This window comes from Myotis lucifugus, unplaced genomic scaffold (assembly GCF_000147115.1).
Source record: "Myotis lucifugus unplaced genomic scaffold, Myoluc2.0 scaffold_186, whole genome shotgun sequence".
NCBI classification, from domain to species: domain Eukaryota; kingdom Metazoa; phylum Chordata; class Mammalia; order Chiroptera; family Vespertilionidae; genus Myotis; species Myotis lucifugus.
The window spans coordinates 2,371,350-2,395,802 of NW_005871234.1; the positions used below are offsets into that span (position 1 = coordinate 2,371,350).

The window sequence follows — 24,453 nt, forward strand, 5'->3', positions numbered from 1 at the left end:
CCACGACTGAAAGCAGTAATGGGGAGGACAGGGTATACAAGCCTGGGGACAGATCCAGCTACAGACTGTTTCACCTCCGGTTCCTGATGTACTAACTTTATGTTTGGTCTGACTCTGGACACTTAAGTGGCATCTAGGCTCTCTGTTTCCTGCAGCTTTTTCTCATTCCCTTTCCTCTGGGATACAACCCTATGGCCCTCCTCCCAGTGTCTAGCCCCGAGATGTCTTCACTGATGGGGAATTAGGCCTGAGCCTCCTGGCTCCAGGCTGTGGTATTGCCATTTACTCTGGATTCCAGATACTGGAGTGACCCTGGATTCTCAGCTTGTAAGCCCAGGCTGTGTAGTTTGTCCTCACGTATGTTTTCTTCCAAGCTTCCAGGTGTAGGCTTCTTTAACAGGCAGTTCCAATGTCTGGGCTTTCCCAGCCAGAAATGCAGAGCATTGACTTCCTGACTGCTGATTAGACTCCTTAGGGTTCAGGACTGGTCTCCAGGCAGGAAAGAAAAGGCAGTTGCCACCAGGGGCGGCGCTGGTGCTGCCTCAGGGCCAGCCAGGCCTGCTGATTTCCCACCAGGTAAGCCTCGGGGCTAGGTCCCCCACCCCAAAGCATGCTCAGCAGCTGAGCTGTCTGTGCTGGGGGTGCTCCAGGCCGAAGAGGGGGCTCCAAGCTCTCCAGGCTGTTGAGGCTGCTGCTGGGCAATTCCGAGGTTTGGACCTCCTTACATGCACCTGGTAAGGCAGGAGTGGAAGGGAGATGGCTGCTGGGGAGTTGCTGAAGCCAGATCAATGATGAGTTTGGGGAATGGGGCCTTTAAAGTAGTAAGGGAGGGCCCAGAGAGCCTGGAGTTGAGAAGGGGGAGTGACTCACAGCAACAAGGAGGCCTTCTGTGGACTTGAGTCTTGGGCAGGGGCTGCTGCAATAGACACAGCAGGGCCCCATCCAGCTGCTGGAAGATGTTGAGCATGAGCAGATTCTGGCGAAGTTCAGGGGACAGGCCCCACCGCTCTTCTTCCAACAGCTCTCGGACCACTCCAAAATCTTGTCTAAGCTGCAGTGTCCCCTGCAGGCTGAAGGCCGAGGTACAATGTGACCACCTGACCCTCTGGTCTCCCTAAACTGCTCTGCCCCATTTATCCCCTTTTCCAGTTCCATTCATCCCCCAGCCACTACTTCCTTTTCTCCCCACCTGAACCGGATCCCATGGGTGAGGATGTGGTCAAGCCAGGCACTCAGGATGGCTGTCAATGCCTGGACAAGGGCAGGGGCCTGGGCTGGAGGTAGCAAACCCTGCAATCCTTGCAATACAGGCTCCAGTACAGTGCGGACCACCAACCCAGCATACTCACTAGGAATGCTGGGAAGTTCTGGGGTAAGAGAAAAGGAAGGACAGGATATAAGGTTACTGAGATCTATTGAGCACCTAATGAAGTGACTGGGGGAAGACAGTAGGATTTCCAGTGTGGGGGTAGGATTTGGAGGGGTCTGGATACTCTTACCCCCTGGGAACCCTGAGGATGCTGGAATGAGGAGTTACCAGGACAAAGACGATGCCGCCAGTACCGACCCCGTGGCATGTGAAGTTCGAAGCCCTGTGTCGCTTGTTTATAGCATTGTTGAAAAAAGAGACTCAGTGACTCTTCAGGCAGGAGCTGTGGGCATAGTGACAAAGTAAAAGGGGATTATCTGTTAGGGGCTTGTCAAGTTCTGATGCTTTTCTAAATCTGAGGTGTTTAACCTGGCATCCATAAAACCCAAGAACAAAATTGTATACATAATTGTGTGGGCTCAGGCATTTTCTGAGGACAGATGCCATTGCTTTTACTGGATTTTCCAAAAGGTCTGAACCCAGAAAAGATTATGGATAATTGCCCTAAGATTATCCTGCTCTTCCCAGCTTGGTTCAGAGGATAGAAATCCTCCAGATTAATTTCTCCTATAGGAACATTAATAGGAAAAAGAGAGACCCTCACCACAACCAATGTTCAAAAGCAAATGCTAGGGAGAGGCTGAAGAAAAGGGAGCTGTACAATATCTGGCTATCATTTATGAAAGGAAGGCAGGAACTGTGTGTAGAGCAGGAGCAATGACTAAGTTTCTGAGATTCAAGAACGTTTGGGGTGTCCTTACACTGAGTATTCTGACAGCCTACTTGCATTTCTCCAGAGCAGTGCAACCCATAAAGTAAGAAAAGGCCCATGTGCTGGTTTGGTTTCTTCGGTTTGATAGGTTTTGTTTGTTTTTTAAATATATTTTTTTGATTTCAGAGAGGAAGGGAGAGGGAGATGGAGGGAGGGAGGGAGAGAGAGAGATTGATCAGCTGCCTTCTGCACGACCCCTACTGGAGATTGAGCCTGCAACCCAGGCATGTGCCCTTGACCAGAATTGAACCCGGGACCCTTTAGTCTGAAAGGCCAACACTCTGTCCACGGAGCCAAACCAGCTAGGGCTAGGTTTTGTTTTTGAAGGGGGAGAAGATGGCAAAGAAGAGGGGGTCTCTAGAGCCCATCTTGGAGGAGAAGAACCCCAAGAAATAGGGTGTGTAGTAGCAGGTCTGTAAAGAAAAGGTGACTAAATGCCAGCAAGCCTGAAGAGAGGAAGGAGCCTGGGGGGCTGGACATGGGGGTGAGGCTGGAGCCCATGCGGTTCCTGGTACATATCCTGACAATAGCCTCTCTAAACCAAACCTCTTCTCTCCTCCCCCAAATCAGTACCCCCTCCTTCCTTATTTATGCCAAGGAAATGACACCTCTGTCAATTGATATTGCTAGGGAACCCCTGCACTCAATACTCAGTAAATACAAGATCACATGATGAGACAGTCTCTCTCTCTCTCTGGGACAGTCCAGTCCAGTTGGGGAGAAAACTCACAACATCAGTTCTTCTTTTTCATCCCAGTACTGTATGTGGTGGAATGCCCAGATAGAGGAGCAAGGCATCAGAGTGCTCTGTACAGTGTTTGGTTCACACAGTGAGCACACTACCTCTGTTCCTTTTGCTCTGTTCTCACCACTGCTACCAAGAGCTGGACGGTATGTCTCCTCACCTCCCTTCCATTCTGACCACTGTAGCTGGATCAAACACCATCACCACCTTCACTGTTCCCCTCCCACTCTTGCAGTGGCTCCCTATCACTCATTAGATAAAGTCTTGATTCTGTGCACTAGTGTTCAATGCCCTCCATCTGCTTACTCCTCCACAGTCCCCCACCCCACCCTAAACACACACAAACCCACTACATACAAAGGGAGTTTCTGCTTTGGTCAGGTCGTCTCTCCACTACTCTCCCAAGGAACTATGAACTGTCCACCTCCTGCCACTCCTCTAAAGCTGCCAAGCCACCCGTGAGCCATAGGCCTTGTATGAAGCTTCTGTCACCACATGCCCACCATTGTCTTCTGTCCTCAGAGCTCCCATGACCATCATTGTCCACCCTAATCATAAGGAGCCTGCTTTGGGGCATGCTGAGTTGAAGAAGGCAGCAGTAAATGAAGGTGGAAATGTCCAAGAGGCAGATGCAGATGCTAGATTAGGGCTAAACTGGGGCTGGAGTGGGGGTGCATAGCACCAAGGCACTGTGAGTAGCAGGAATGCAGAGAGAAAAGAGCAGGGAGACAAGGACTGAACGTTACAGCTTTGCCCTTATTCAGGGCAATGAGGAGAAATGTGGGTAGGAAGAGAAGACAAACGATATAGACATCTTCCATAGTAGGAATAGATAAAATGGAAGCATAATAGTTTTATTCATAAATTTAGAAGAAAATAAGAAATGTTAGAAGAAACAGCCAAGCCCAACCTGCGAGGCTCAGTGGTTGAGTTTTGACCTATGAACCAGCAAGTCATGGTTCAATTCCCAGTCGGGGCACATGCCCAAGTTGTGGGCTCATCTCTGGTAGGGGCATGCAGGAGGCAGCCGTTCAATGATTCTCTCTCATCATTGATGTTTCTATCGCTCCCTCTCCCTTCCTCTCTGAAATCAATAAAAAAATATTTAAAAAGAAGAAGGAAGAAGAAACAGCCAAGAGTGGATGAAAGTTACCACCGTGGAACAGGAATCAGGTGGGAGTGGACATTAGAAACCTTCTAAAATTGTATTCTATTTCACTTTTAAACTATGGACATGTATTACTTTTTTAAAAATATGTTTTTATTGATTTGAGAGAGGGAGGGATAGAGAGATAGAAACATCAATGAGAGAGATATCGATCAGCTGCCTCCTGTATGCCCCCACTGGGGCTTGAGCCCACAGTCTGAGCATGTGCCCTGACCAGGAATGGAACCAATGACCTCGTGGTTCATGGGTTGATGCTCAACAACTGAGCCACACCAGCTGGGCTGGACATGGATTACTTTAATAAAGTACAAATTATATGTTATAAAAAGGAGAAACACTGTACTAGAAACTAGTAAATAAAAGGACTCAACCATTTATCTTGCTTTTTCTCTACAAAATAGACCTCAGAATAATCGAATAATTAATGATGGCAAGTTTCATTTTATAGGAGTAATCCAAGTAATAAAAGAAAAAGAAATGATAGAATTGGAATATCACCACTTTGCACCCCCTAATGAAATCATGGATCTAGCCCTAGCCAGTTTTCTCAGTGGTTAGAGCATTGACCCTCAGACTGAAGGCTGGGGTACTGAATGCATGGGGGCACAAGCAGGAGGCAACCAATCAATGTTTCTCTTTCTCTCTCTCTCTCTCTCTCTCTCTCTCTCTCTGTAGCTCCCTCTCCCTTTCACTCTCTAGAAATCAATGGAAAAAAATATCCTTGGGTGTGGATTAACACACAAAAAAGAAAAGAAATCATGAATCTAGGCAATGATCATCAGTGGCCGTTCACATGACCAAATGAGAGGCTGACATGGGGGAAGGGATACATAGATAAAACAAAATTGACCATGCGTTGATCATTGTTAAAGCCTCTGTTGTAGGAATATAGGACTCCATTATACCCTTCTCTTCTACTTGTGTATGTTTGAAATTTTCCATAATAAAAAGTTAAGTAGAACAAAAAATGAACAAAGCAACAAAGATAAATTCAGCAGAGACTCCAAGAAGATTCCAAGTCTCTGAGATGTTCTGTGCCCCACGCCCACCCCCAACACAAAAGCTAGCCACTGTTGGGGTCCCTGCTCTCCTCACCTGGATCTGTATTGTCAGCTTCCGGATTTCCAGGCCCAGCTGCTGCTCCACCTCCAGGGCCAAGCTGTCCTCTGAGGCCAGGCTAGAGAGAACTTCTGCCTGATGTAACAGAGGCTTTGGCAGAAACAGGGAGTGAGGTCTGCGCCCAGCCTAGGCTGCTCCCCTCCCCATCCCTAGCTACTTACAGGTAAGTCCTTCTGGATCAGGAGCAGGAAGGAACCTGGGGCCCATGCTGCCAGATGCTGCTGAGCTCTGCCCCAAAACCAGAGCAAGGTTGTCTGCAAGGTGCAGAGCCCCAGGGCAAGGGGTACAGGGCCTGGGGAGGGGAGGGACAAGTATCTGAGGGGTCATGGAGCACCTCTGGGAGGAGCCAGCCTTTAGAACAGAGGGAAAGAATAAAGGAGATAGCCTCAGCTGTGCTCCTGTTTCGCCAACCCCAGCTGCTTGTCTCACCTGGAGGCTGACAGAGGAGCAGCCCTGACTTGGGCTCTTGAAGGGCAGCCAAGAGAGGAGGGAAGAGCTGTTGCAGAAGTTCGGTGGTCTGAGAGGATGAGGAAAGGCGGCTCTGATCACCAGCAGACCCCAAGGCTTGGCAGAAGACTGCAGATGAGGGGGCATGGTTTGGTAGGGAAAGGTCAACTGGGGTTTGCGTCGCTCCCAGTGCCCCTTTCTCCTCACCCTTGGTCCCAGCTCCGGGATAAGAAGACTGATGAAACAGGCTGTGACACCAGAGAAGCCAGCTCCTTTCTCACACTCCCTGAGGCAGGGACGCTAATAGGAGAAATGACTCCGCGCCCTGCAAACAAGGCCTCCATTTTCTACAACCACTGCCCACGCGACGATGGGGGGAGAGAGGAGGCATCCCCCCAAACTCAAGACGAGGGTGAAAAAGCAAGACTTTGCCTAGAAGGCTCAGAAGGTATAGCCCTGGATCCCCGGGTTGTAGAGGGGCAGGGGAGCCAGGGGGTGTTCATTGTAAAAGGGCCGCTTTTGTAGTCAGGCTGGCAGGTGAGTGAGGTGACTAACGGAGAGGGGGCTCCAGCCTTCCCACACGCCCGCCCAAGGCCACCACTCACCCCGACTCGGCGGCGGTGCCGGGGCCGCTGCCCCGGGGTCCCTCCAGGGTCCCAAACTGAGGTCCAGACGCTGAGCACAGGCTGCCCAGAGCAGGGTCCAGTACTGGCTCCACAGGGCTCCCGCCCCACCCAGCCCGGGTCCACCGCCGGCCGAACCTGCCACGCCCCCGACCAAGCCCAAGAGACCCAGCAGCAGCTCCCGCTCCTCACACCACCACGAGCGGAGCTGGTCCCACGAGCCCGAGCCCCTGAGCGCCTCCTGCAGCCGCCCAGCCACCTGGGAACCCCGCTCCTCCGCCAGGAGGCAGAGCACGCGGCCCGGGGGGAAAGGGCGCGCGGCCCCCGGGACGTGGCGTGAGGCTTTTCCCTGCAGCTGATGGTAGGTGGGGAGCGCCAGCAGCAGGTCCGCCAGCTGAGATGACAGGACGCGGCTGGCGGGCGCCCGGCCCAGAGCGCGGAGCTGCGCCTCGATGACGGCATCCAGGCGCTGGGCGGCCAGTCCGACGGGGCGCGCCAGGAGCAGCGGCTCGGGAGTCTCTCCAAGGCCGGTCCGCGGGGCTGCCTTTCGGGGAAGCGGCGGCAGCAGGTCGCGGCACAGCTGAGGCCAGGGGTCCGGGCCCGGGAACGGCGCGCCGGGCTCCAGCATCCTCAGGAGGCGCACGGCCGCCTGGAGGTGGCGGGCGCAGTCCCGCACTTGCAGGAGCCGCTCCCGCTCGCGGTGCAGCCGCAGCAACACGGCCCGGAGACGCTGCAGCGCGGGAGGGACCGGCCCGCCGGCGGCGGCCTCCTGCCTCGGGTCGGCGGCGCCAGCCTCATGGTGGCCTCCCTTGTCCGTCGGCGCCGCCCACCACGGCTGCCCTCTGGCAGCTCCGCCGGGCCGCTGGTCCAAGCAGGGGAGGCTCCCGGCCACCGGCAGCCCCAGCTCGCCGCGAACGTCCCCGCCGATGGCGCCCGCTCGCCTCTTCTCCCACGGCTCCTCCCCCGCGGCTCCCGCCTGCGCCCACGGCTGCGGCCCCGGAGCGAGCGGAGGCAGGCCATCGGAGCGGGACGCCCGGGCCATGGGTCGGCGGGCCCGGAACGATCCTAACGATCCCCACTGGCCCGCACCGCCCAACGTCCGCCGGAGCCCGGGCTCCGCCCCACCCACGGAGCCGTCATTTCTGGCTCGGCGGCCGCGGGACCGTCCTGAACCCTCTCGCGCCCCGTAGTCGGAGGCTTCCGCCCCTAACAAAGATGGCCGCCCACGTCGCCCTCTCACCCCTCCGCCCCTACCCCTTCGGCCCACATCAAATACGCGTCTGACTCTTTCACTTTCGGGTTACTGTGGACGCGAGATGCCGCTGGTTCCGAAGGCAGCGGGGCGGATCAAGCTAGGTAAGCAGGAGTGTGGGGACCGGGGCATCCAGGCGGGCAGGGCAGCCTCTCTCGGGTCTGTCTGTTTTCAGCAGGGTTTTCAGTCTCACGCGGTGGGTGAGGTCTCCGGCCAATCGCTCTCCCTGACAGGCGGCTTTCTCTCCCTGTAGACTGTCCTCTGCGGCCCGGCTGCCCGCTGGGGGGCGCTGCTGTCCCCAGACTCTGCAAGGAATTCGGTCCCGAGGACTACGGCGAAGAGGTAAAGGGACTCCCGGCTCCCCCGCGCCCTGTTCCGATCGATCACGCCTCTGTCCACCCCGCGGTGCCGAGTCTCGCCCTGGCCCGGAGCCCCGCTGGGCGGCGGGCTTGGAGGGGCGGGGCCTCGGGCCCTGACCGGGAGGGCGCGGCGCGCGGCCGGGGCGGGGCGGGGCGGGGCGGGGGAGGCGGCGACCCGGGAGGACGCAGCCGGATCGATCGGTGCGAGAGGTGCTCGGGGTGTGGCAGGTGAGAGTCTGTGGGTTGAGGATCGGGGCGGGGGTAGGAGCTCCTTGGACGGTGTAATGACAAGAGGAGGCAGTGGGAGCAAAGACACCAAAGCAAGGAAAAGTTAAAAGAACTTCATCGACGTGAAACCTGAGCGGAGGGTTTGTTTTAAACGGTAGGAGGTGAGGAGGGAACGAAGGCACTTGGCAGGCCTTGCCCAGCCCAGGGTTGGGATGTTCTCAGGTAGGTGATGTGGTTACTGAGGGAGGGACAGGACCAGATTTGGGAACACTGAGAAGCTGTCCTTCCAGCGGCTTCATGGTTACCTCTAAACACCGCAAACTCACCAGTCCAGAGGTTCATCATCTTTGCAAATGGATTGCTTTCCCTCTAATCTTAGTTTTGGTTGATAACGCAGACTTCCACCCAGAAATCTGGAAGTCACTCTATGTAGTCCTTCCTCCCTTTCCTGTACGCCACACATGCAGGTAGTCACTCCTTCTGAAGTGTCTCTCCAATGGAACCCATCGTTTCCGTTCCTGCTCCTGCTGCCACTGCCTCAGTTCAAGAACTTGTTCTCGCCCCAGCTGGTTTGCTCAGTGGATAGAGCGTCAGCCTGTGGACTGAGGGGTCCCAGGTTCCATTCCCGTCAAGGGCACATGCCCAAGTTGCAGGCTCAATCACCAGTGTGGGGCGTGCAGGAGGCAGCCAATCAATGATTCTCTCTCATCAGTGATGTTTCTATCTCTCTCTCCCTCTCCCTTCCTCTCTGAAATCAATAAAAATACATATTTTTTTTTTAAAAAAAAAGAACTTATTTTCTCTGGCCTGGACAGTGGTAATGGTCTTGTCACCAAACACTCCACCAGGAGTATTTTATCTGGATGTTTCACTTCCCGTATCAGATCCACTCCCATCACTGACGGGACAAAGTTCCAGCTTACTGGGTCATACGGAGTTCTTCAGATACAGCTCCCGGCAGCATCTCTATTAGAATAGTCTCCTCCCCGCTCTGTCTGCCGTTACCCACTCAGCACACACTCACTGAGCACCAGCTGTGCCTCCAACACAGGCAGTTTTATGCTGGGAAGACAAGTCTATCAAACAGATAAAAGCCCCTTTATTAAATGGATTTGAAGTATCTAGTGGAAGCAGCCAATGAATAAATAAACAATATAGTATGTCAAATACAAGAAATGCAAAGGAAAATAAAGCAAGGAGGAGGCTAGTGGCCACTGAGTGGAGTTCAGAGACTTGTGGTTTTAAAAGGAATGGCCAGAGAAGGTTTCTGTACAAAGGTTTAAGCAGAGAGTTGAAACGGGGCAGAAGATTGAGCCATTCACTGGGGAAAGAGCATTCCAGGCAAAGGAAATACGTACAAAAGCCCTGAGAGGTTAAAAGTGAAGCTTCTCAGTGCACTTGGTGTTGTAGGAACTTAAGAGGAGGTCACTGTAGCTGGAGGAGGGTGATAAGATGGTAGGAGGTGATTCTTGAAGGCATGTCATGTGTGGCCAGGTTGTGAATTAAGACAACAGCATAAAATGTGTTTGGAGGAGAGGCGGAAGGTCAAAGAAGTCTTTTTTGTTTGTTTGTTTGTCTTAAGGTGGCTGGACTGGGCTGAGGAGGAAGAGGGAGGTTGAAGATATAGGGAATGATCTATACTGGTATTTGAATGGCAGGTATATCCTGGGGAGGCTGCCTCAAATGGGTCCAGAGCATGCATTATTTATGTCTAAGTTCCAGTTTTGGAAGTTGAAATAAACCCACCAACAATTCAAATTTGAGAATAAAGCTTGATGAAAGTGCCCAGCAACATACGTGAAGGTGCTGTTGAGTCCAGACTGTCTCCTGACGGGAGCCCTGTGTCTAACATTGTTTAAAGGTTGCCTATAGCTCAGTGATCTGAAGGCCTGCCTACACATTATTTTAGCACTCTGGAGTTTCATGTGGCTTCTAACTTTCTCAGTCAGCAGGCCACCACCTAGTCAGGGTCTGCTCTGTTTAGGCCTGATTAGCCACACTGGGACGTGATGATTCCTGTCCTTCTTAGTTTAATTTTTATTTTTTTATATATTTTATTGATTTCAGAGAGGAAGGAAGAGGGAGAGAGAGAGAAACATCAATGATGAGAGAGAATCACCGATTGGCCACCTCCTGCACCCCCCGCACTGGGGGTCGAACCCGCAACCTGAGCATGTGTCCTTGACCGGAATCAAACCTGGGACCCTTCAGTCCACAAGCTGACGCTCTATCCACTGAGCCAAACCAGCTAGGGCCTGTCCTTCTTAGTTTACACTAACTGAGAAAACGATTCTCATCAGAACCACAGAACGTACAGGCCAGGCCTTGAAGAATCTTGCCTCATTTTGTGAATGAGGAAGTTGAGGTCCAGAAAGATTAAACAACTTGTCCCAAATCAAACAGCCAGGCAGTGGCTGAGCCAGAACCAGGATGCAAGCAGCTCTGCTCCGACACAGTGCCCTTCCCTGTCCGTAGTGCTTCACCAACAAGAGACCAATAAAAAGCAGTGAATAGCCCTAGCTGGTTTTGCTCAGTGGATAGAGTCGGCCTGCGGACTGAAGGGTCCCAGGTTCGATTCTGGACAAGGGCACAAGCCCGGGTTGCAGGCTCCATCCCCAGGAGGGGGTGTACAGGAGGCAGCCAAGCAATGATTCTCTCTCATCATTGATGTTTCTATCTCTCTCTCCCTCTCCCTCTCTGACATCAATAAAATATATATATATTTTAAAAGCAGTGAATAGTAATGCTCTATATTGTAGCATCTATGTGAGCGCAGCTTGGTTGAGAGAGGGTAGAGATTATTGGAGATAAAGGGTCTGGCATGTCATTGAGGGGAGATAGAATTTGAACTGGACCTTGAAGTTGAGACAAGATGTGGTAAGAAAGCAGGTCAGAGCCAGGGGGGTTCCAAGGACCACTGGGGGAAAGCCCTAAGGCTGGAAAGAGCCTGGTGGCAGAGGGAGGCTTGGAAAGGTCAGCCAAGTAGCTTTTTGGAAGGTTCCAGATCCCAGGCTGAGGAGCTAGAGGCCAGCGTGCGGCCTTGGCAGTAGGGGATTACTGGAAGGGTCTCAGTAGGGGAGTAATTGTTGAGAGCTTGGCTGTGGGAGGACATGCAGTGCAGGGGAGAGGCCAGCCAGGAATTGCTGCACTCGGTTAAGCGTGAGGTAGCTCCAGGCGGGTTGTATGGGGGCTGTTCATATTCCAAGATATGACAGGGGGCGTAACTGGACGAGCAGGTAAGAAGACTCGGTCTTAGGACTTCGTTTTAGTGGCTGACCTAGTGGCAAATCAGGGGAGGAGATACTGGATGTTTGAGAAGGCCAGGCTGAAAGCCACACTCAGCCCTGGGGAAGGCAGGACAATAGTGAAGTGAGGTGATACACCCTGAAAGCTGAGAGCAGTGTGTTTGAGGTGCTGAGCTGGGAGAGGTTGGCCAGTTAGGTTCTCCAGGCTGGGTGGCTGCTTTGTGATTTCCGTGGTGGCGGGGTCAACCTAGCCAAGCCCCTTGCTCTCTCCCAGAGCTCCCCCCAACACCAGCCTACCCTCCCCTCCTCTCCCAGGACATAGTGGATTTTCTTCGACGGCTGGTGGAGAGTGATACCCAGGGCCTGCACCGGATCCGTGTGGATGGGAGCAGCGGGCGGCTGCAGCTGTGGCACCATGGTGGGGAGTGAAGGGGCCGGGCCCAGGGATCAAGGCTGGTACCCTGGGGAGGGCTGACCCTCAGATGCTCCTCTCTCTCATGTTCTTTCTTTCCCGTCTCTTTCTCCCTCCTGACAGATTACCTCCTGGACCAATTCCATGATGAGGGAGAAACAACTAGACAGAGTGACAGGGGCAAGGGGGCTGCGGGACTGGGTACCTACTGTGGTCTCCAAAAGTCCTTCCTGTACCCTCCCCAAGGGTCTAAGCCCTGCCCTCAAAGACCCTCTGCCTCGGCATCTTTGCCCAGGGGCTCAGACAGCCTGCTGCAGGTGCCCATGCCCCAGAAGCTCCTGCTGACAGAGGAGGTGAGACTGTCTGCATGGGGCTTCACCCTCCCCCAGGGATCTTCGAAACCCCATATTCCCATATCTATATCCCTTCTAATCTGGACCTTTCAAGATCCTTCCATACTTGCCTCTTTGTTGCTTTCTCTCTCTTTTCCTGCCACTTGCCCTTCCTCCTCCAGGAAGCCAACCGTCTGGCTGAGGAGCTGGTGGCTGAGGAGGAGCGCATGAAGCAGAAAGCAGAGAAGAAGCGACTCAAGAAGAAGGTAGCTAGAGGGCGGGGGAGGGAGCTCAGAGGAAAGCTTCGAGATAACTTGGGGTAGCCTGCAGGATCCTCTTTCTAGGGGGCCCAAGGGGCCCAGGGACTGTAAGGCCTCCCGGAGGCCATGTGGTGCAGCAGTTCTGGGGCCACAGCGTACTGCCTGGGCTGGGCTCTGCCTCCTGTTTGCTGTGAGATGCCTGCCTGGTAACGCTTGTCTGCTTTCTCACCTGTAAAATGAGGATAACAACACCTACCTCACAGAGTTCCAAGGACTAAATGAGATAGTATATGTAAAACTCCTAACCTGTACATACAGGGCATATAGCATATATTCTACCTCATGAAGAATTGATCTTAAGATGCACATTGTATCTGTGTAATTTAAGAATAGTGCTCAGATACGTCATCATCACTGTTATTACAGCGCCAAAAGGACCGAAGGCGACAGGAGCGCCTGGAGCAGGACAGTGGGTTGCCCAAGGTGAGTGTCTACAGGCAGGTACTAAGAGCACCAAGTGCCAGGAAGGTGGGGAATCAAAGGCATGTGGCTCCAGGCATTCCCAGCTCTGTTCCTGTTTACCTTCCCTCCAGGTTGAGGCCACCCCAGATGGGAGTGGGAGCCCCCCATCCAGCCCTGGGAACCCAGCTCAGGGACAGTGTGGTGAGGAGGAGGTGAGAGCCCCCTTTATTCCTCTCTTGGCCTCTGCTAACCCCCTACTTCCCCCTACTCCAGGACATACTTCATCCCCACCCCTGCCCTACCCTTTCTTTCTGCTCACAGGACGTACTGGATCTGTCTAGCACTTTCGTGTCTTTGGCTCTGCGCAAGGTTGGGGATTGGCCCCCTAGCTCTCTCCGAGAGAAGGAACTGAGCCAGGAGCCCCAAGGCAAGAGCCTGGGCCCTCAGAAGAAGATGAGCCAGGAGGAAGGGAGCTTGCCAAGAGAAGAGGGCCCCAGGCAGAGCCCTAAGGCAGAGGTGAGGTGAAGGGAAAGAACCTCAGTTGTAACTAGTGGAAAATTCTGGGAAGTCAGATGACCTAAGGCAGTGATTCTCAACCTTCCTAATGCCGCGACCCTTTAATACAGTTCCTCATGTTGTGGTGACCCCCAACCATAAAATTACTTTCGTTGCTACCTCATAACTGTAATTTTGCTACTGTTATGAATCGTAATGTAAATATCTGATATGCAGGATGTATTTTCATTGTTACAAATTGAACATAATTAAAGCATAGTGATTAATCACAAAAACAATATGTAATTATATATGTGTTTTCCGATGGTCTTAGGTGACCCCTGTGAAAGGGTCGTTCGACCCCCAAAGGGTCGCGACCCACAGGTTGAGAACTGCTGATCTAAGGGTTGAGGGTAGTGACCAATAGAGGGAGTTCTCTGGCCTCATGTTTTAAGAGACTTGGGGTCAAGCTCCATCACTGACACCCTGACCCTGGTTGGTTTCCTCTGCAGGAAAGTAGGGCTGATAGCGTCTTGCAGAGCTGTTACGAGAATTACTTGTTAGTTGATGCTAATTGTAATGTTAATTATGCGAACAAAAAAGAAGAATTTGGGGAGGTTGAGGCCCGAGTCCTGCTTGACTCTTCTCCCCTTGCCATCCCTAGGCATCTCCAGGACTGCTGGCAGCTGCCTTACAGCAGAGCCAGGAGCTGGCAAGTAAGATCCTCTCTCTCCCTCCTCGCTCCACCCTCCCTGGGCCAGCCCCATCTGAGGTAGCCCCATCTGAACCTTCCCACCCTCTCTCCTTGCCAGAGTTGGGTACTGGCTTTGCCCAGAAAGGTTTCTACTTCTTCACCCAGGCCTTGAAGCTCAACCCCCGGGATCACAGGTAGGTGGGGGCTTGGCCACTGTGCTGGGAGATCAGGGCAAGACAAGGTGTTGAGGACCTGGACTGTTGGTCACTTTGTCTTCATCAGGTTATTTGGAAATCGCTCTTTCTGCCACGAGAGGCTGGGTCAGCCGGCGTGGGCCCTGGCTGATGCTCAGGTGGCCCTTACCCTGCGGCCTGGCTGGCCCCGGGGCCTCTTCCGCCTGGGCAAGGCCTTGATGGGACTGCAGGTACTGGGTCCAACATTGGATGCAGAGGAGGAATTTGGGTGGGATGGTGGGGATTGGGTTGACATTGACATTTTCTAGGTAAGCTCGATGTACCGCAATGTCACAATGTCAGTGATTTTAGGAGCTGGGGGCCAGTCGGAGAAAAGGGGCACTTTGGAGTTCCTTGACCGCTCCCCTCCCCCCAGTACCTAAACTTTCCTCTCTAATCTGGGACCAAAGCGTTTCGAGGAGGCAGCTGCTGTGTTCCAGGAGACTCTGAGAGGTGGGTCCCAGCCGGATGCCGCTCGCGAGCTCCACACTTGTCTCCTGCAGCTGGCTATGGTAAGGGGGCCAGGCGTGCTCTTGCTGAGGGGCAGCAGGGAGAATTGGCTGTGATTGCAACACCAAACGGTGCTATCTTCTGCCTCAGTGGGGCAGGGGGCGGGGCAGAATGAGTGGGATGAGGGGCAGGAGCTGTGCTGCAAGGAGTATATCAGGTGCCCCTCCCTTTCCCTTCTCAGCAGGATCAGCGAGGAGGATACCGTGCACCACCTCCGCCAACTGGGTTCCCCCAGCCGTTTCCCCACACTGAGCCTGTGGCCTCGGGCCTTCTCTCCCTCAGTCACCCTCCAAGCACTGCTCCAAGGGCCCCTCCTGGCCTTCTGTCTCCACCCTTGCACTATCCACCTCCTCACCCAAGACTCTCCAACCAGCCCCACCCCCAGACTCAGAGTAGAAGACCTCCTCTCCATCTCCAGAACCCCTCAAAGGGCTGGGGCACCCTGGGACTTGGGCCCCAGCATCTACCTCAGGCCAGATGAGGGAAGACCTGTCCCTCATAGGACAAGGCCATGGTTATATCCCACAAGGACGAGGGACACTGTGTGGTGGCTGTTCCCTGAATATTTTGAGACCTTGTACTTCAAAACCATAGTTAGAGACACCCCTGATAGTCATTCCTCTTGCCACAGAGACCTTCTAATGAGAGAAGGAGGCCCCATGACCACTAAAACAGCCTATCTTTTGTTCTCAAGCAGATGGCTTCTTCTGGGCAATAAGGAAAAATAAAATCCACCAAGGCTCAAGAAGGGAACCTTACAAGTACAAAAGTTCAGGTGTTAAGACTATAGGGGGCATTTGAGGCTTGCTCTGCTCCTGGCCCTGGGGAACTCATTCGCTAGCCAGAGCTCTGTGCCTGGGAATGGGGTCATAGTGATGAATAAGGCTGAGTCCCGCCCTTCACCTTGTGGTGCTCACCTCATCTTAATTCTAGTCCTTGCCCTGTTTTCTCCAGCCCCAGCCCCTCATGACTTGTTTCCTGTCCATATTTTTGTGCACATGTGACCTATCCTTGGCCCAGTGGTCTGATGCTCACTTCCTCTGACTGCCAGAAGATTCACCAAGGGTTTGCCTTTGGGAATTCCCTTACCCAGTTCCTGCCTGGAGCTGGCAGAGCCCATACAGCTCCACACTTCCCCCTGCTGGCTCTCCTGCTGATGGGCTATCCTTGCCCTGTTCTTCACTTCAGCACTAGGCATTGTAACTAGTCTTTACCTGCGTGCATTTACTCAGTTTTCCCACCAAGGGTCGCTGCCCCAAGAGATGGACATAAGTCTCTACTTCCTATGTAAAAATCAGTTCTTTTTGGTTTCTCTGATTCTGGCAGCTGCCCCTGGCTGGTTCCTACCTAGCCTTGCCTGGAACTCTCAGCTCATTTAAATGTGGATCTCCAGGGGATTTTTAGGCCTCCCAGAATGCCCTCCCAAGAGGAACCATTCATCGGGATAAGTGATTCCTGCTGCCTTATATGGGTCTTGCTCAATACTATTCATACCTAGAGATAGGAGGTGTTGAAACTGTATAGTAGGATAAAATCTGCCATTTTTAGTTGGGTCACCTTGGACAGGTCTCTCAACATCTGTGCCTCAGTTCCCTCATCTGTAAAATGGGTGCAGTTCCTACCTCACAGGGCTGTTGTGAGGACTGAAAGAGAAAGTGAGAAAATATATACCAAGTGCCTGGTACATAGTGACTGTTAAATAAACCAATTTTTATCTGCAACTGTCCTACATATTCATGATTCCCATGGTGGGAAGAGAGGAGTATGAGTGAAATGCTGCTTATTTCACAAAATACAGAGTTCCTGGGACGTTGGTTCTCAAAGTGTGGTCCCTGGACCAGCAGCATCAGTGTCACCTGGGAACTTGTTACAAATGCAAGTTCTCAGGCCCCACCGGAGACTTTCTAAATCGGAATCTGCAGGGCAGGAGCCCAGCAATTCGTGTTTCAGTGGTCCTCCAGGTGATCCGGATGTGCCCATCCAGAGGCCCTTTTGAAGGATAGGTTTGAGTTTTATTTGTTCAAGGCTTGATGATAAGAGATGGCAGCGCTGGGCTAGAATTTAGGAAACCTCAAGTGGAGGAGGGTTATGGCTCAGAACCAACGAACTTGACTGGCCCCTACCTTCCTAAGTAGAATTATTTGCCCTGGAAGTTCTTTGCGTATGCCTGGTCGGGGCGTGGTGTTGGGGAGAGGAGGTTGTTTTAAGGGACGACTCCACCAGAGCCCTGCCCATCTGGCCTTGTTCTGGGGGGTAATTCTCTGCTTTGGGGACTCCACTGAGGCTCCTGGCGTCTCTAAGAATAGCTGATTACCACTACTATGTGGTATCTTTGCTTTCCGGCTGAGCTGGCTCCTTGCTCTTCCAGCCTCTCAAAGACATGTTCCCTCTTATCCTAGACTTGAATCTTCTCCGAGAGCCACAGGACTCCTGACATTTTGTCCCCATACTCATGCTGCTAACCAGTAGGGTTGTGACAAAGCAGCCTGAGTTCTGAGCCCCCAGGGCTGGAAAGCAGAGCGCTAATCCATCCTGATTTTCCTGGGACTGAGGGGTTCCCTAGGGTGTGGGGCTTTCAATGCTAAAACTGGGAAGGAAGTCCTGGTTACACAGGAATAAGTTGGTCACCCTACTCTAAAGGTTCCAGAGAGGCCTTTAGAAGGGGGAAAAAGGAGATAAGCAAGGGCCTTGAACATGAACCAGGTTGTGTGTGTGTGTGTGTGTGTGTGTGTATTGAAGGGACAACACAGTTACAAATACTTTTTGTATATAATGGCTGACAGATTCGTAGCTCTCTCCTAGTTATCATTGTCTGTTTATGTCCATGATGCCATTTTCCAGTTGCCCAGGTTTGCAAGGTTGTCACTGACTCATGCAATTTTTCGTCACTGGGAGAATCACACTGATTCATCTTTTCTGACAACCTCTGTCTTTCCCCACTCCAAGTCTGGCCCTGAATTCTCACTGCTCTTACCTTTTGCAGTAGCCAGAAATACACTACTTCCTCAGTCTCTGTCCACCCTAAACACTGCTCTCATGCCTCTCCTCCAAAACCCCCAAGGACCAGGTTCTGTCTACAGTGCAATGCCTACATTTCTACCCTTGGCCCGTCTCCCCCGCTCTCTCTGTAATCTCTTTTCTTTCAGTTAGGCCCAGTCACACTTACAGGGACAGAACCTAACGTGGCCAACAGCATGAGCTATGAGTCAGACAAGCAGGTGAGTCCCAGCCCCACCATTTAGAAGCTTCATGACATGACCAAGTTCCCTTGGGCTTCTGTGATCCATCCAGTTTCCTTATCCTTAAAATGAAATTAAAGCCTCATTATCTCCTGGGGTTATTGTGAAGATTAATCCTTGCAAGGCACCTGGAACTGCTCAGTGAGTGGTAGCCATGGTCTGAAAAGGCCAGGTTCCCTCTGCCTTCCAGCCTTGTTCCCTCTCCCTGAAATATCCTCTCCTGGGGCCTCCCCTGCAACTGAGACCCCAGCTGAGCCTCCTGAACCCTTTCGAGTGAGCCTGTGGTTCCTGGGCAGATGCATGGGAAGATCTGACAAGGGACTGCCTGGGAGAGAGGGGAAGCAGGAAAGACACCCAAGCACAGTCTTCCGCTGATTATCTGGGAGGTACGTGCATAGACGAAGGTCTGTAGCTACTGAGTGCTCCTCTTCCCTCCCCATCACACTGCACCAGGGTGATTAGTCACCAGTGGGATACATTAATCTCAGAAAAGTCTGCCAGTGGAGGTAGGCAGTTACTCCAACCTCCGCCTCGGTGGTCGGGGCCACCCCACCCTGTCGCCGCCGCCTCTGCCATCCTAGTGGGAACATTTCCCGCCCCAGAGTGGAGTGGAGGTCCCGGAAGTAGGGGTGTCCCCCCCCCCTTCACTTTGCATCACTTGTGACTCAGCTTAGGGTTCTTTCAGGTGGGGTGGGGAGAAGGGGCGGGGCTCCATTAACAAATGGCCTCAAGTGGGAAAAAAAAGTCGGGCAAAACGTCCTCAATTTGGGGCCCGGCTTGAGGTTAGGGTCAAGGTCTCAGAGGTTTCGGGGGATCAAAGGCAAGGGGAACTGCAACCCAGGCAGCTCGTAGGGGAGGTCCTCCCGCAGCTACTGGAGTTCATCCCCCTCCGCGCAGCCCCGAGTCTCCTGAGCTCTGAAGGCCGGAGAGATGCCAGGGGCCAATCCTGACCAAGGGCTCTTCCTTTGTACAATGGCCACAATCAGATCACCTACCTTGTAGGGTTGCTTGCCATGAGGGTTAAAGAAAACCGCTCCGCACATGCCAAGCAAGGAATACCCGAAATAACCAGCAGATTTTGCTCTCGCCGCTCGGGGCGGGATTGAGGCGGGGCGCAAAGGAGTCTCCACTTTATTCTCAATAACTAGGAAAGGTGGGCGTCTGCACTGTGAGCTGGAAGAGGCCGAGGCCGACAGCCACCCTCCATCCGCACCCCGGACCGGGTGCGCGGTGCAGGGGCGAGAGGGCTAGAAGTCTCCGCTCCGGAGCGAGGGCGGCGGCTCTGCCTTCAATCGTCCACCTGTATCTCCTCGTCCGACAGGCGGGGCCCGGAGTCCGGCCGCTCCGGGCCCAGGCCGAGGCCGCGGGCGCTGTCTGGCAGCGCGAGGCGGCCCTGGACTTCGGGGTTCAACGCGCGCAGCGAGGCCACATCGGCGCGCATCTCCTCCACGTCGCGCCTGAGCTTGGCGCGCCGGTTCTGGAACCACGTGACGACCTGCGCGTTGGCCAGGCCGAGCCTCGCCGCCAGCCCGTCCCGCTCCGGGGGCGCCAGGTACCTCTGCAACCCGAAGCGCCGCTCCAGCTCCAGCACCTGCTGCGCCGTGAACGCCGTGCGGGACTTGCGCCGTCTGCGGCCCGCGGGGCCGTGGCCCAGAGCGCCCGGGGCCGCGCGGCCTGCGGAGATGGGGTGCGAGTCAGTCTCCAGGCTGCGGGAATGGGCTTCCGTCCTGGAGGGAAACCCCGCCGCTACCAGAGTTCCAGGGTGGGGGTGAAGGTGCGGGAGGTCACCGCGGTCGCTTAGCGAAATGCGCGAGGGGCAGGCCGAGGAGGGGGTGGGCACGAAGTGGAACCAGCCACGGGGATGCGGGAGGCAGCAGGCTGAGGGCATCCGGCGAGAGGAGAGGGAGGAAGGCCGGCCAGGCCGGGGGAGGCAAGCTGCAGGGTCAGGACGTCTGGCGCGGGGCCGCGGAGGCCTCCCGGAGGCTCCGATGGAGCCGGCTTGCAGGTCGGGACCAGCACCAGAGGTGGTGAGTGTAACAGGACCCCGATCGGGCCCTTCTCTAGACTTGGGGGTCGTGTCGGGCACTAACGGCTACTCTCTTAGTGACATGCTTCCCCCCCCACCCCCACCCCAAGCACAGAAGGGAGGTAGTGAGTGTGTAGAGGGCAAGGAAAGGCGGAGTTCGAGCCGGGGACCCTGGCGGCCCCAAGGCTCTTCAGCTCCTTGCGCCCGCTCGGGGAGGGACGGACTCGGAGCGGAGTGTGATTACCCGGGGAGCCGGAGCCTCGCCTCCCAGCACCTTCCACGCCCGCCTCGCCCTAGCTCACTGTTTTACGGCCTCCGGCTCAGGCCTTTTGTCTCCTTTCTGTCGCGACTGCCCCGCCTACATCGAAAGGACTAATGGGTCGCTCAGTTCTAGACCGCCCGGCCCTTCCCTCAGCGCCGGCAGCCCGGGAGCCTGGGAACCAACAGAGGGGAGGTGAGCAGCGGGAGGTGCAAGACCCCGCACGTGAGCTGAGGGCAGGGGGCAGATTGGGGTGGCGGCCGGGACCTTGGAAGAGAGAGACGGGGAGAAGGCCAAGCCCCAGGGCGCGACCTGGCCGGCGCTGTACCTTCGGAGCGCTGCAGGGCGAGCCCGTCTAGTCCGCGGAAAGCGTTGCTAGTCAGCTCCTCCAGCGCGCACAGCGGCGACGTGGGACCTGGGCTGGACTCTGGAAGCTGCGGCGCAGAGGGTCCTCGAGGGGCCATGCCAGGGCCTAGGATATCCGCGATGCTGAAGGGTGTGCGGGCTGTCCGGGGCTCGGGGCCCGAGCTCATGGCCGGCCGGCCGGGCTGCGGCCGTCCTGCCGCCCGCTGTGCTCGGCTCCGCAGCCGCCTGGGCCCCAGCGCGCGGCTCCCGATCTGGGCCCCCTCCTCCGACCCGCCCCCCACGCTGGGCCCGAGCCCCGAGTGCCCCTCCTCCTGCGCCCCCACTCCCTAACCCCGGGCCGCCGTGGGTCTGGAGCTGGTAGACGTCCCGGCAGCGGTATTTCTTCTACAGGCTACGGGGGCGCGCAGAGAAGCCGGCGGAGTAACTCGCCAGCACTGGCCCCCTGGCTGCTCCGCGCTGCCGGCGCGGCCCTGTGCTCACTCTGGCTGGACCCTTGCTGGGCGGCCCCCTCCCGCCTAGCCGCCGCTCCGGCTCATAAACTCTCGTAGGCAATAAAATTGCTTTCCCTGGTCGCAGCGCCGGAGATTTGCAAAATTCCGAGGAGCTCAGAGTTGACTGTGCTAAGATCCCCATCCCACCTAGGAAGGACCTCAGTCTCCTGACCTGGCCGCCTCCTCCCCGCCCCACTCCTGCTGAAAGCTCTTAAAGTAGGTCCCCGCGGCTGGAAGTTATTAGCGGGCACTGGGCCTGGGGGGACTCAAGTCGCTTGGCCGGCAGAGCGACTGCACTGGGTCTAGTGGGGATGCGATGCACAAGCCGGCGCAGGTGAGTGGACTCCAGCCGGCTCTGAGGCTGGACCCAAGGCTGCCCCAGCAGGGCTCAGAGGCCCTCTGAAATCAATTAAAAAAGCAAAACAAAACATGGAGAAGCGGGGAGACCTGGCCCTCAGGAGAGAAGACACAGCAAACCCAGAGCGAGGGTTATTGCTCAGGAGGGGTCTGTGCCAGGAAAGACTGGCCTCCACAGAGGGCCTTCTGGTTACCCCTGAGTCTATCAGTTGATGCCTTTGTTTCCTCATTAAGCTCCTGTAGTCCCAGTTGGGGTTCCCCAGCCTGGGAGCAGTGGTGAGAGGGGCCCCTATAGAGGAGTGACTTGATACATCCAACCAGATTCTGGAACAGAAACCCCTGCCAAGCCAGGGACAAACTCTAAGGACTGCGATAGTCATTCCTATTTTATCTGCATCCTAGATGTCATTCGCTCTTCTCTTCTTCCCCCCCCACTCCCCCCCATCCCCCTCACCTAACCCAGGGCTCACACCAGGGTGAGCACCTCCACCGCCCTCCATTGTAGGAATAAGGCAGTTCTGGGACAGCTGCTCCACCAGCAGAGCCAACAAGGCAAGGCTTTTGTTCGCATATCACATCCCAAATAGCCGGTGGGTTTATAACCCAGAGACAAGCCCCACCACTCCTGCGGAACTGGCACTCTGAAGGAACTCTCTGCTATGGGTTTCTTCTAGTTTTTTCCTATCAGTGCCATGAAGAAGTAGGCCGGTCCCTCCTGGACTGTCCATTCTGTCACCTTCTCTGTAAACCTCTACACCTCCCACCATCTGTGCAGTGATCTTCTGGGTCTACCGGTCTATTCCCTGGGTCAAGCGGAGCCTGTGGTTGGGGTGCCCCAATCAGAGCTTGGGAGATCTGAGGCATGTGGGCCAAAGACTCCTTGACAAAGACAGGAAGACACTTTGATCACAGTGGGGGTGGGGGGGAGGGTGTAAGAAACCTCACCGTGTGATACTGACCTCACCACCCAATGGAAGTAGACAAACACAGAGTCTTTTTGGCAAAGGCTCCCTTCAATGACCATCCCTTCCCCCCATACCCACAGATACTCACAGTGCTCTGGTGGCAGCCTGAGCAACACAGCCCAATGGGTCAGAGAGCATAGCCAGGCCACAGCAGAAAGCTGAGATGCGTCAGGACCTTGTTAATTGGTTATTAATGGTGGGGGGCAGAGGAGGGTCAGGAGAGATCCTCCTAGCTGGAGGCCTTAGCCCTCTGAACCATCCTGGTGGTTTCACTTAATCTGAAATTAAAGAGGGTCCCAGGAGGATGCAGGAACTGGCTAGCTCGTGTACCAGGCCAGTCACCAGACACTACAACTTTCACTCATGCATCATCTGTGTTGCATTTGTCATCTCTTGCTCTCAGTATCTAGTGTGTGTCTGTGGGGAGTGTGGGGCTCTCCTAAAGGGCCCTGGCCTTCCTCCCCTGCCATCTCTCCTGCCTACCTTCTCTGCTATGCTAACTGGGCTCTGGTAATGGGGTTGGACAATGGGGTTAGGGGCAATCCCCAGATGTGCGTTTGGGGGAGGAGAGGGAAGGAGAGACTAGTAATGGGAGGAGGCTGCTGACAGCAGAGCCCAACTAAGGTCTCCCCAGCAGCCAGCGACTTGTCCAGCCTATTGTGGGGCCACAGGAGGGGACTTTTCCCAGCGAAGCCTCTGGAACCTGAGCTGGAGAGAAACCGGATCCTCGGAGCGGGTAGGAGGAGGGTGAGTGATTAATGAGGAAGATTAAAAGATTAAACCTGGGTTCTAGGCTTGGGGGGCACTCAGTTGACTCATAGACTTCCCCCACTCAGTTTGGGGGGGGGGCTGACAGGTCCCAGTGCTCCCTGATGTGAGCCTCTTCCTCCCCCCTCCCATGGTCCAACCCTCCCTGCCTTGGGTCCTTCCTAGAGCCATCCACAAGACATAAATCATGTCAGCAAGGCTAGCCCCATCCCTACCAGGACGACAGTTTCCTCTCCTGCATCTCAAGCATCCCTCACTTCTCCTCAGATTCCCTCATTGTTCTGTTCAGAAACTTCAGGGTCTTCCACTCCCTCCCCTCATAGAGATCTCCACATGCCGACTTTCACTCCCTCAGGAAGGTGCCTCAATTCTCTCTTAAAATAATATATTGCCCTAGCAGGTTTGGCTCAGTGGAATAGAGCTTCGGCCTGCGGACTGGGGTCCTGGTTCAATTCCGGCCAGGGCACATGCCCGGGTTGTGGCTCGATCCCCACTAGGGGCGTGCAGGAGGCAGCCAATCAATGATTCTCATCATTGATGTTTCTATCTCTCCCTCTCCCTTCCTCTCTGAAATCAATAAATTTATTTTTATTTTTTAAAAATATATTTTATTGAATTTTTACAGAGAGGAAGGGAGAGAGATAGAGAGTTAGAAACATCGATGAGAGAGAAACATCGATCAGCTGCCTCCTGCACATCCCCCACTGGGGATGTGCCTGCAACCCAGGTACATGCCCTTGACCGGAATCGAACCTGGGACCCTTCAGTCCAAAGGCCGACGCTGTATCCACTGAGCCAAACCGGTTTCGGCAATAAATATATTTTTAAATAAAAAATATGTTTTTATTGATTTAGAGAGAGAGGAAGGGAGAAGAATAGAGAGAAACATTGATCTGCTGCTTCCTACATGCCCCCCACTGGGGATCAAGCACGCAACCAGGCATGTGCCCTAACCTGACCAGAATTGAACCTGTGACCTCTTGGCTCATGGGTTGACACTCAACCACTGAGCCACACCGGCTGGGCTAAATTCCCTCTTTTTAAAAATATTTTTTATTGATTTCAGAGAGGAAGGGAGAGGGAGAGAAAAACATCAATGTTGAGAGAGAATCATTGGTAGGTTGCCTCCTGCACACCCCCTACTGGGGATCAAGCCCACAACCTGGGCATGTGCCCTTGGTGGGAATCAAACCCGGGACCCTTCAGTCCGCAGGCTAACGGAGCCAAACCAGCTAGGGCTCAATTCCCCCTTAATAC

General features: G+C 54.5%; 3 protein-coding genes across 4 annotated transcripts; 1 reads left to right on the forward strand and 2 right to left on the reverse strand.

Annotated features, from left to right (window-relative positions):
- Nucleotides 1-75: 75 nt before the first annotated feature.
- CCDC142 (coiled-coil domain containing 142) lies at nucleotides 76-7,285 on the reverse strand. The gene is made up of 9 exons (XM_023760634.1): nucleotides 6,147-7,285; nucleotides 5,829-5,920; nucleotides 5,603-5,749; nucleotides 5,335-5,465; nucleotides 5,150-5,263; nucleotides 1,538-1,652; nucleotides 1,190-1,367; nucleotides 871-1,070; nucleotides 76-731 (listed from the first exon to the last, which is right to left on the reverse strand). The coding sequence occupies exons 1-9, from the start codon at nucleotides 7,283-7,285 to the stop codon at nucleotides 472-474; spliced, it is 2,376 nt and encodes a 791-aa protein (XP_023616402.1). The 3' UTR covers nucleotides 76-471.
- On the forward strand, nucleotides 7,284-16,446 carry TTC31 (tetratricopeptide repeat domain 31). Of its 2 annotated transcripts, none has more exons than XM_023760598.1 (13): nucleotides 7,284-7,599; nucleotides 7,749-7,837; nucleotides 11,643-11,745; nucleotides 11,863-12,092; nucleotides 12,254-12,337; nucleotides 12,758-12,814; nucleotides 12,898-13,005; nucleotides 13,115-13,309; nucleotides 13,953-14,004; nucleotides 14,101-14,176; nucleotides 14,265-14,406; nucleotides 14,626-14,727; nucleotides 14,907-16,446. In XM_023760598.1, exons 1-13 carry the CDS (start codon nucleotides 7,560-7,562, stop codon nucleotides 15,204-15,206), a joined length of 1,578 nt encoding a protein of 525 aa, XP_023616366.1. In that variant the 5' UTR covers nucleotides 7,284-7,559; the 3' UTR covers nucleotides 15,207-16,446. The 2 variants fall into 2 exon arrangements, with proteins under 2 accessions (XP_023616366.1, XP_014318163.1); XM_014462677.2 differs by having other exon boundaries at nucleotides 12,925-13,005.
- A 2,806-nt stretch (nucleotides 16,447-19,252) lies between these two features.
- Nucleotides 19,253-20,782, reverse strand: LBX2 (ladybird homeobox 2). Its single transcript, XM_006096799.3, has 2 exons — nucleotides 20,578-20,782; nucleotides 19,253-19,638 (listed from the first exon to the last, which is right to left on the reverse strand). Exons 1-2 carry the CDS (start codon nucleotides 20,780-20,782, stop codon nucleotides 19,253-19,255), a joined length of 591 nt encoding a protein of 196 aa, XP_006096861.1.
- Between the last annotated feature and the right edge of the window lie 3,671 nt (nucleotides 20,783-24,453).

Coding starts and splice junctions, on each gene's coding strand:
- LBX2 (XM_006096799.3), bottom strand. CDS start 20,782: ATGAGCTCGGGCCCCGAGCCCCGGACAGCCCGCACACCCTTCAGCATC. Junction 19,639..20,577: donor CGCCCTGCAGCGCTCCGAAG/GTACAGCGCCGG, acceptor CCATCTCCGCAG/GCCGCGCGGCCCCGGGCGCT.
- TTC31 (XM_023760598.1), top strand. CDS start 7,560: ATGCCGCTGGTTCCGAAGGCAGCGGGGCGGATCAAGCTAG. Junction 7,838..11,642: donor CCGAGGACTACGGCGAAGAG/GTAAAGGGACTC, acceptor CTCCTCTCCCAG/GACATAGTGGATTTTCTTCG. Junction 12,338..12,757: donor AGAAGCGACTCAAGAAGAAG/GTAGCTAGAGGG, acceptor CTGTTATTACAG/CGCCAAAAGGACCGAAGGCG.
- CCDC142 (XM_023760634.1), bottom strand. CDS start 7,285: ATGGCCCGGGCGTCCCGCTCCGATGGCCTGCCTCCGCTCGCTCCGGGG. Junction 1,368..1,537: donor GCGGCATCGTCTTTGTCCTG/GTAACTCCTCAT, acceptor CTCTTACCCCAG/AACTTCCCAGCATTCCTAGT. Junction 1,071..1,189: donor ACCCATGGGATCCGGTTCAG/GTGGGGAGAAAA, acceptor CTCGGCCTTCAG/CCTGCAGGGGACACTGCAGC.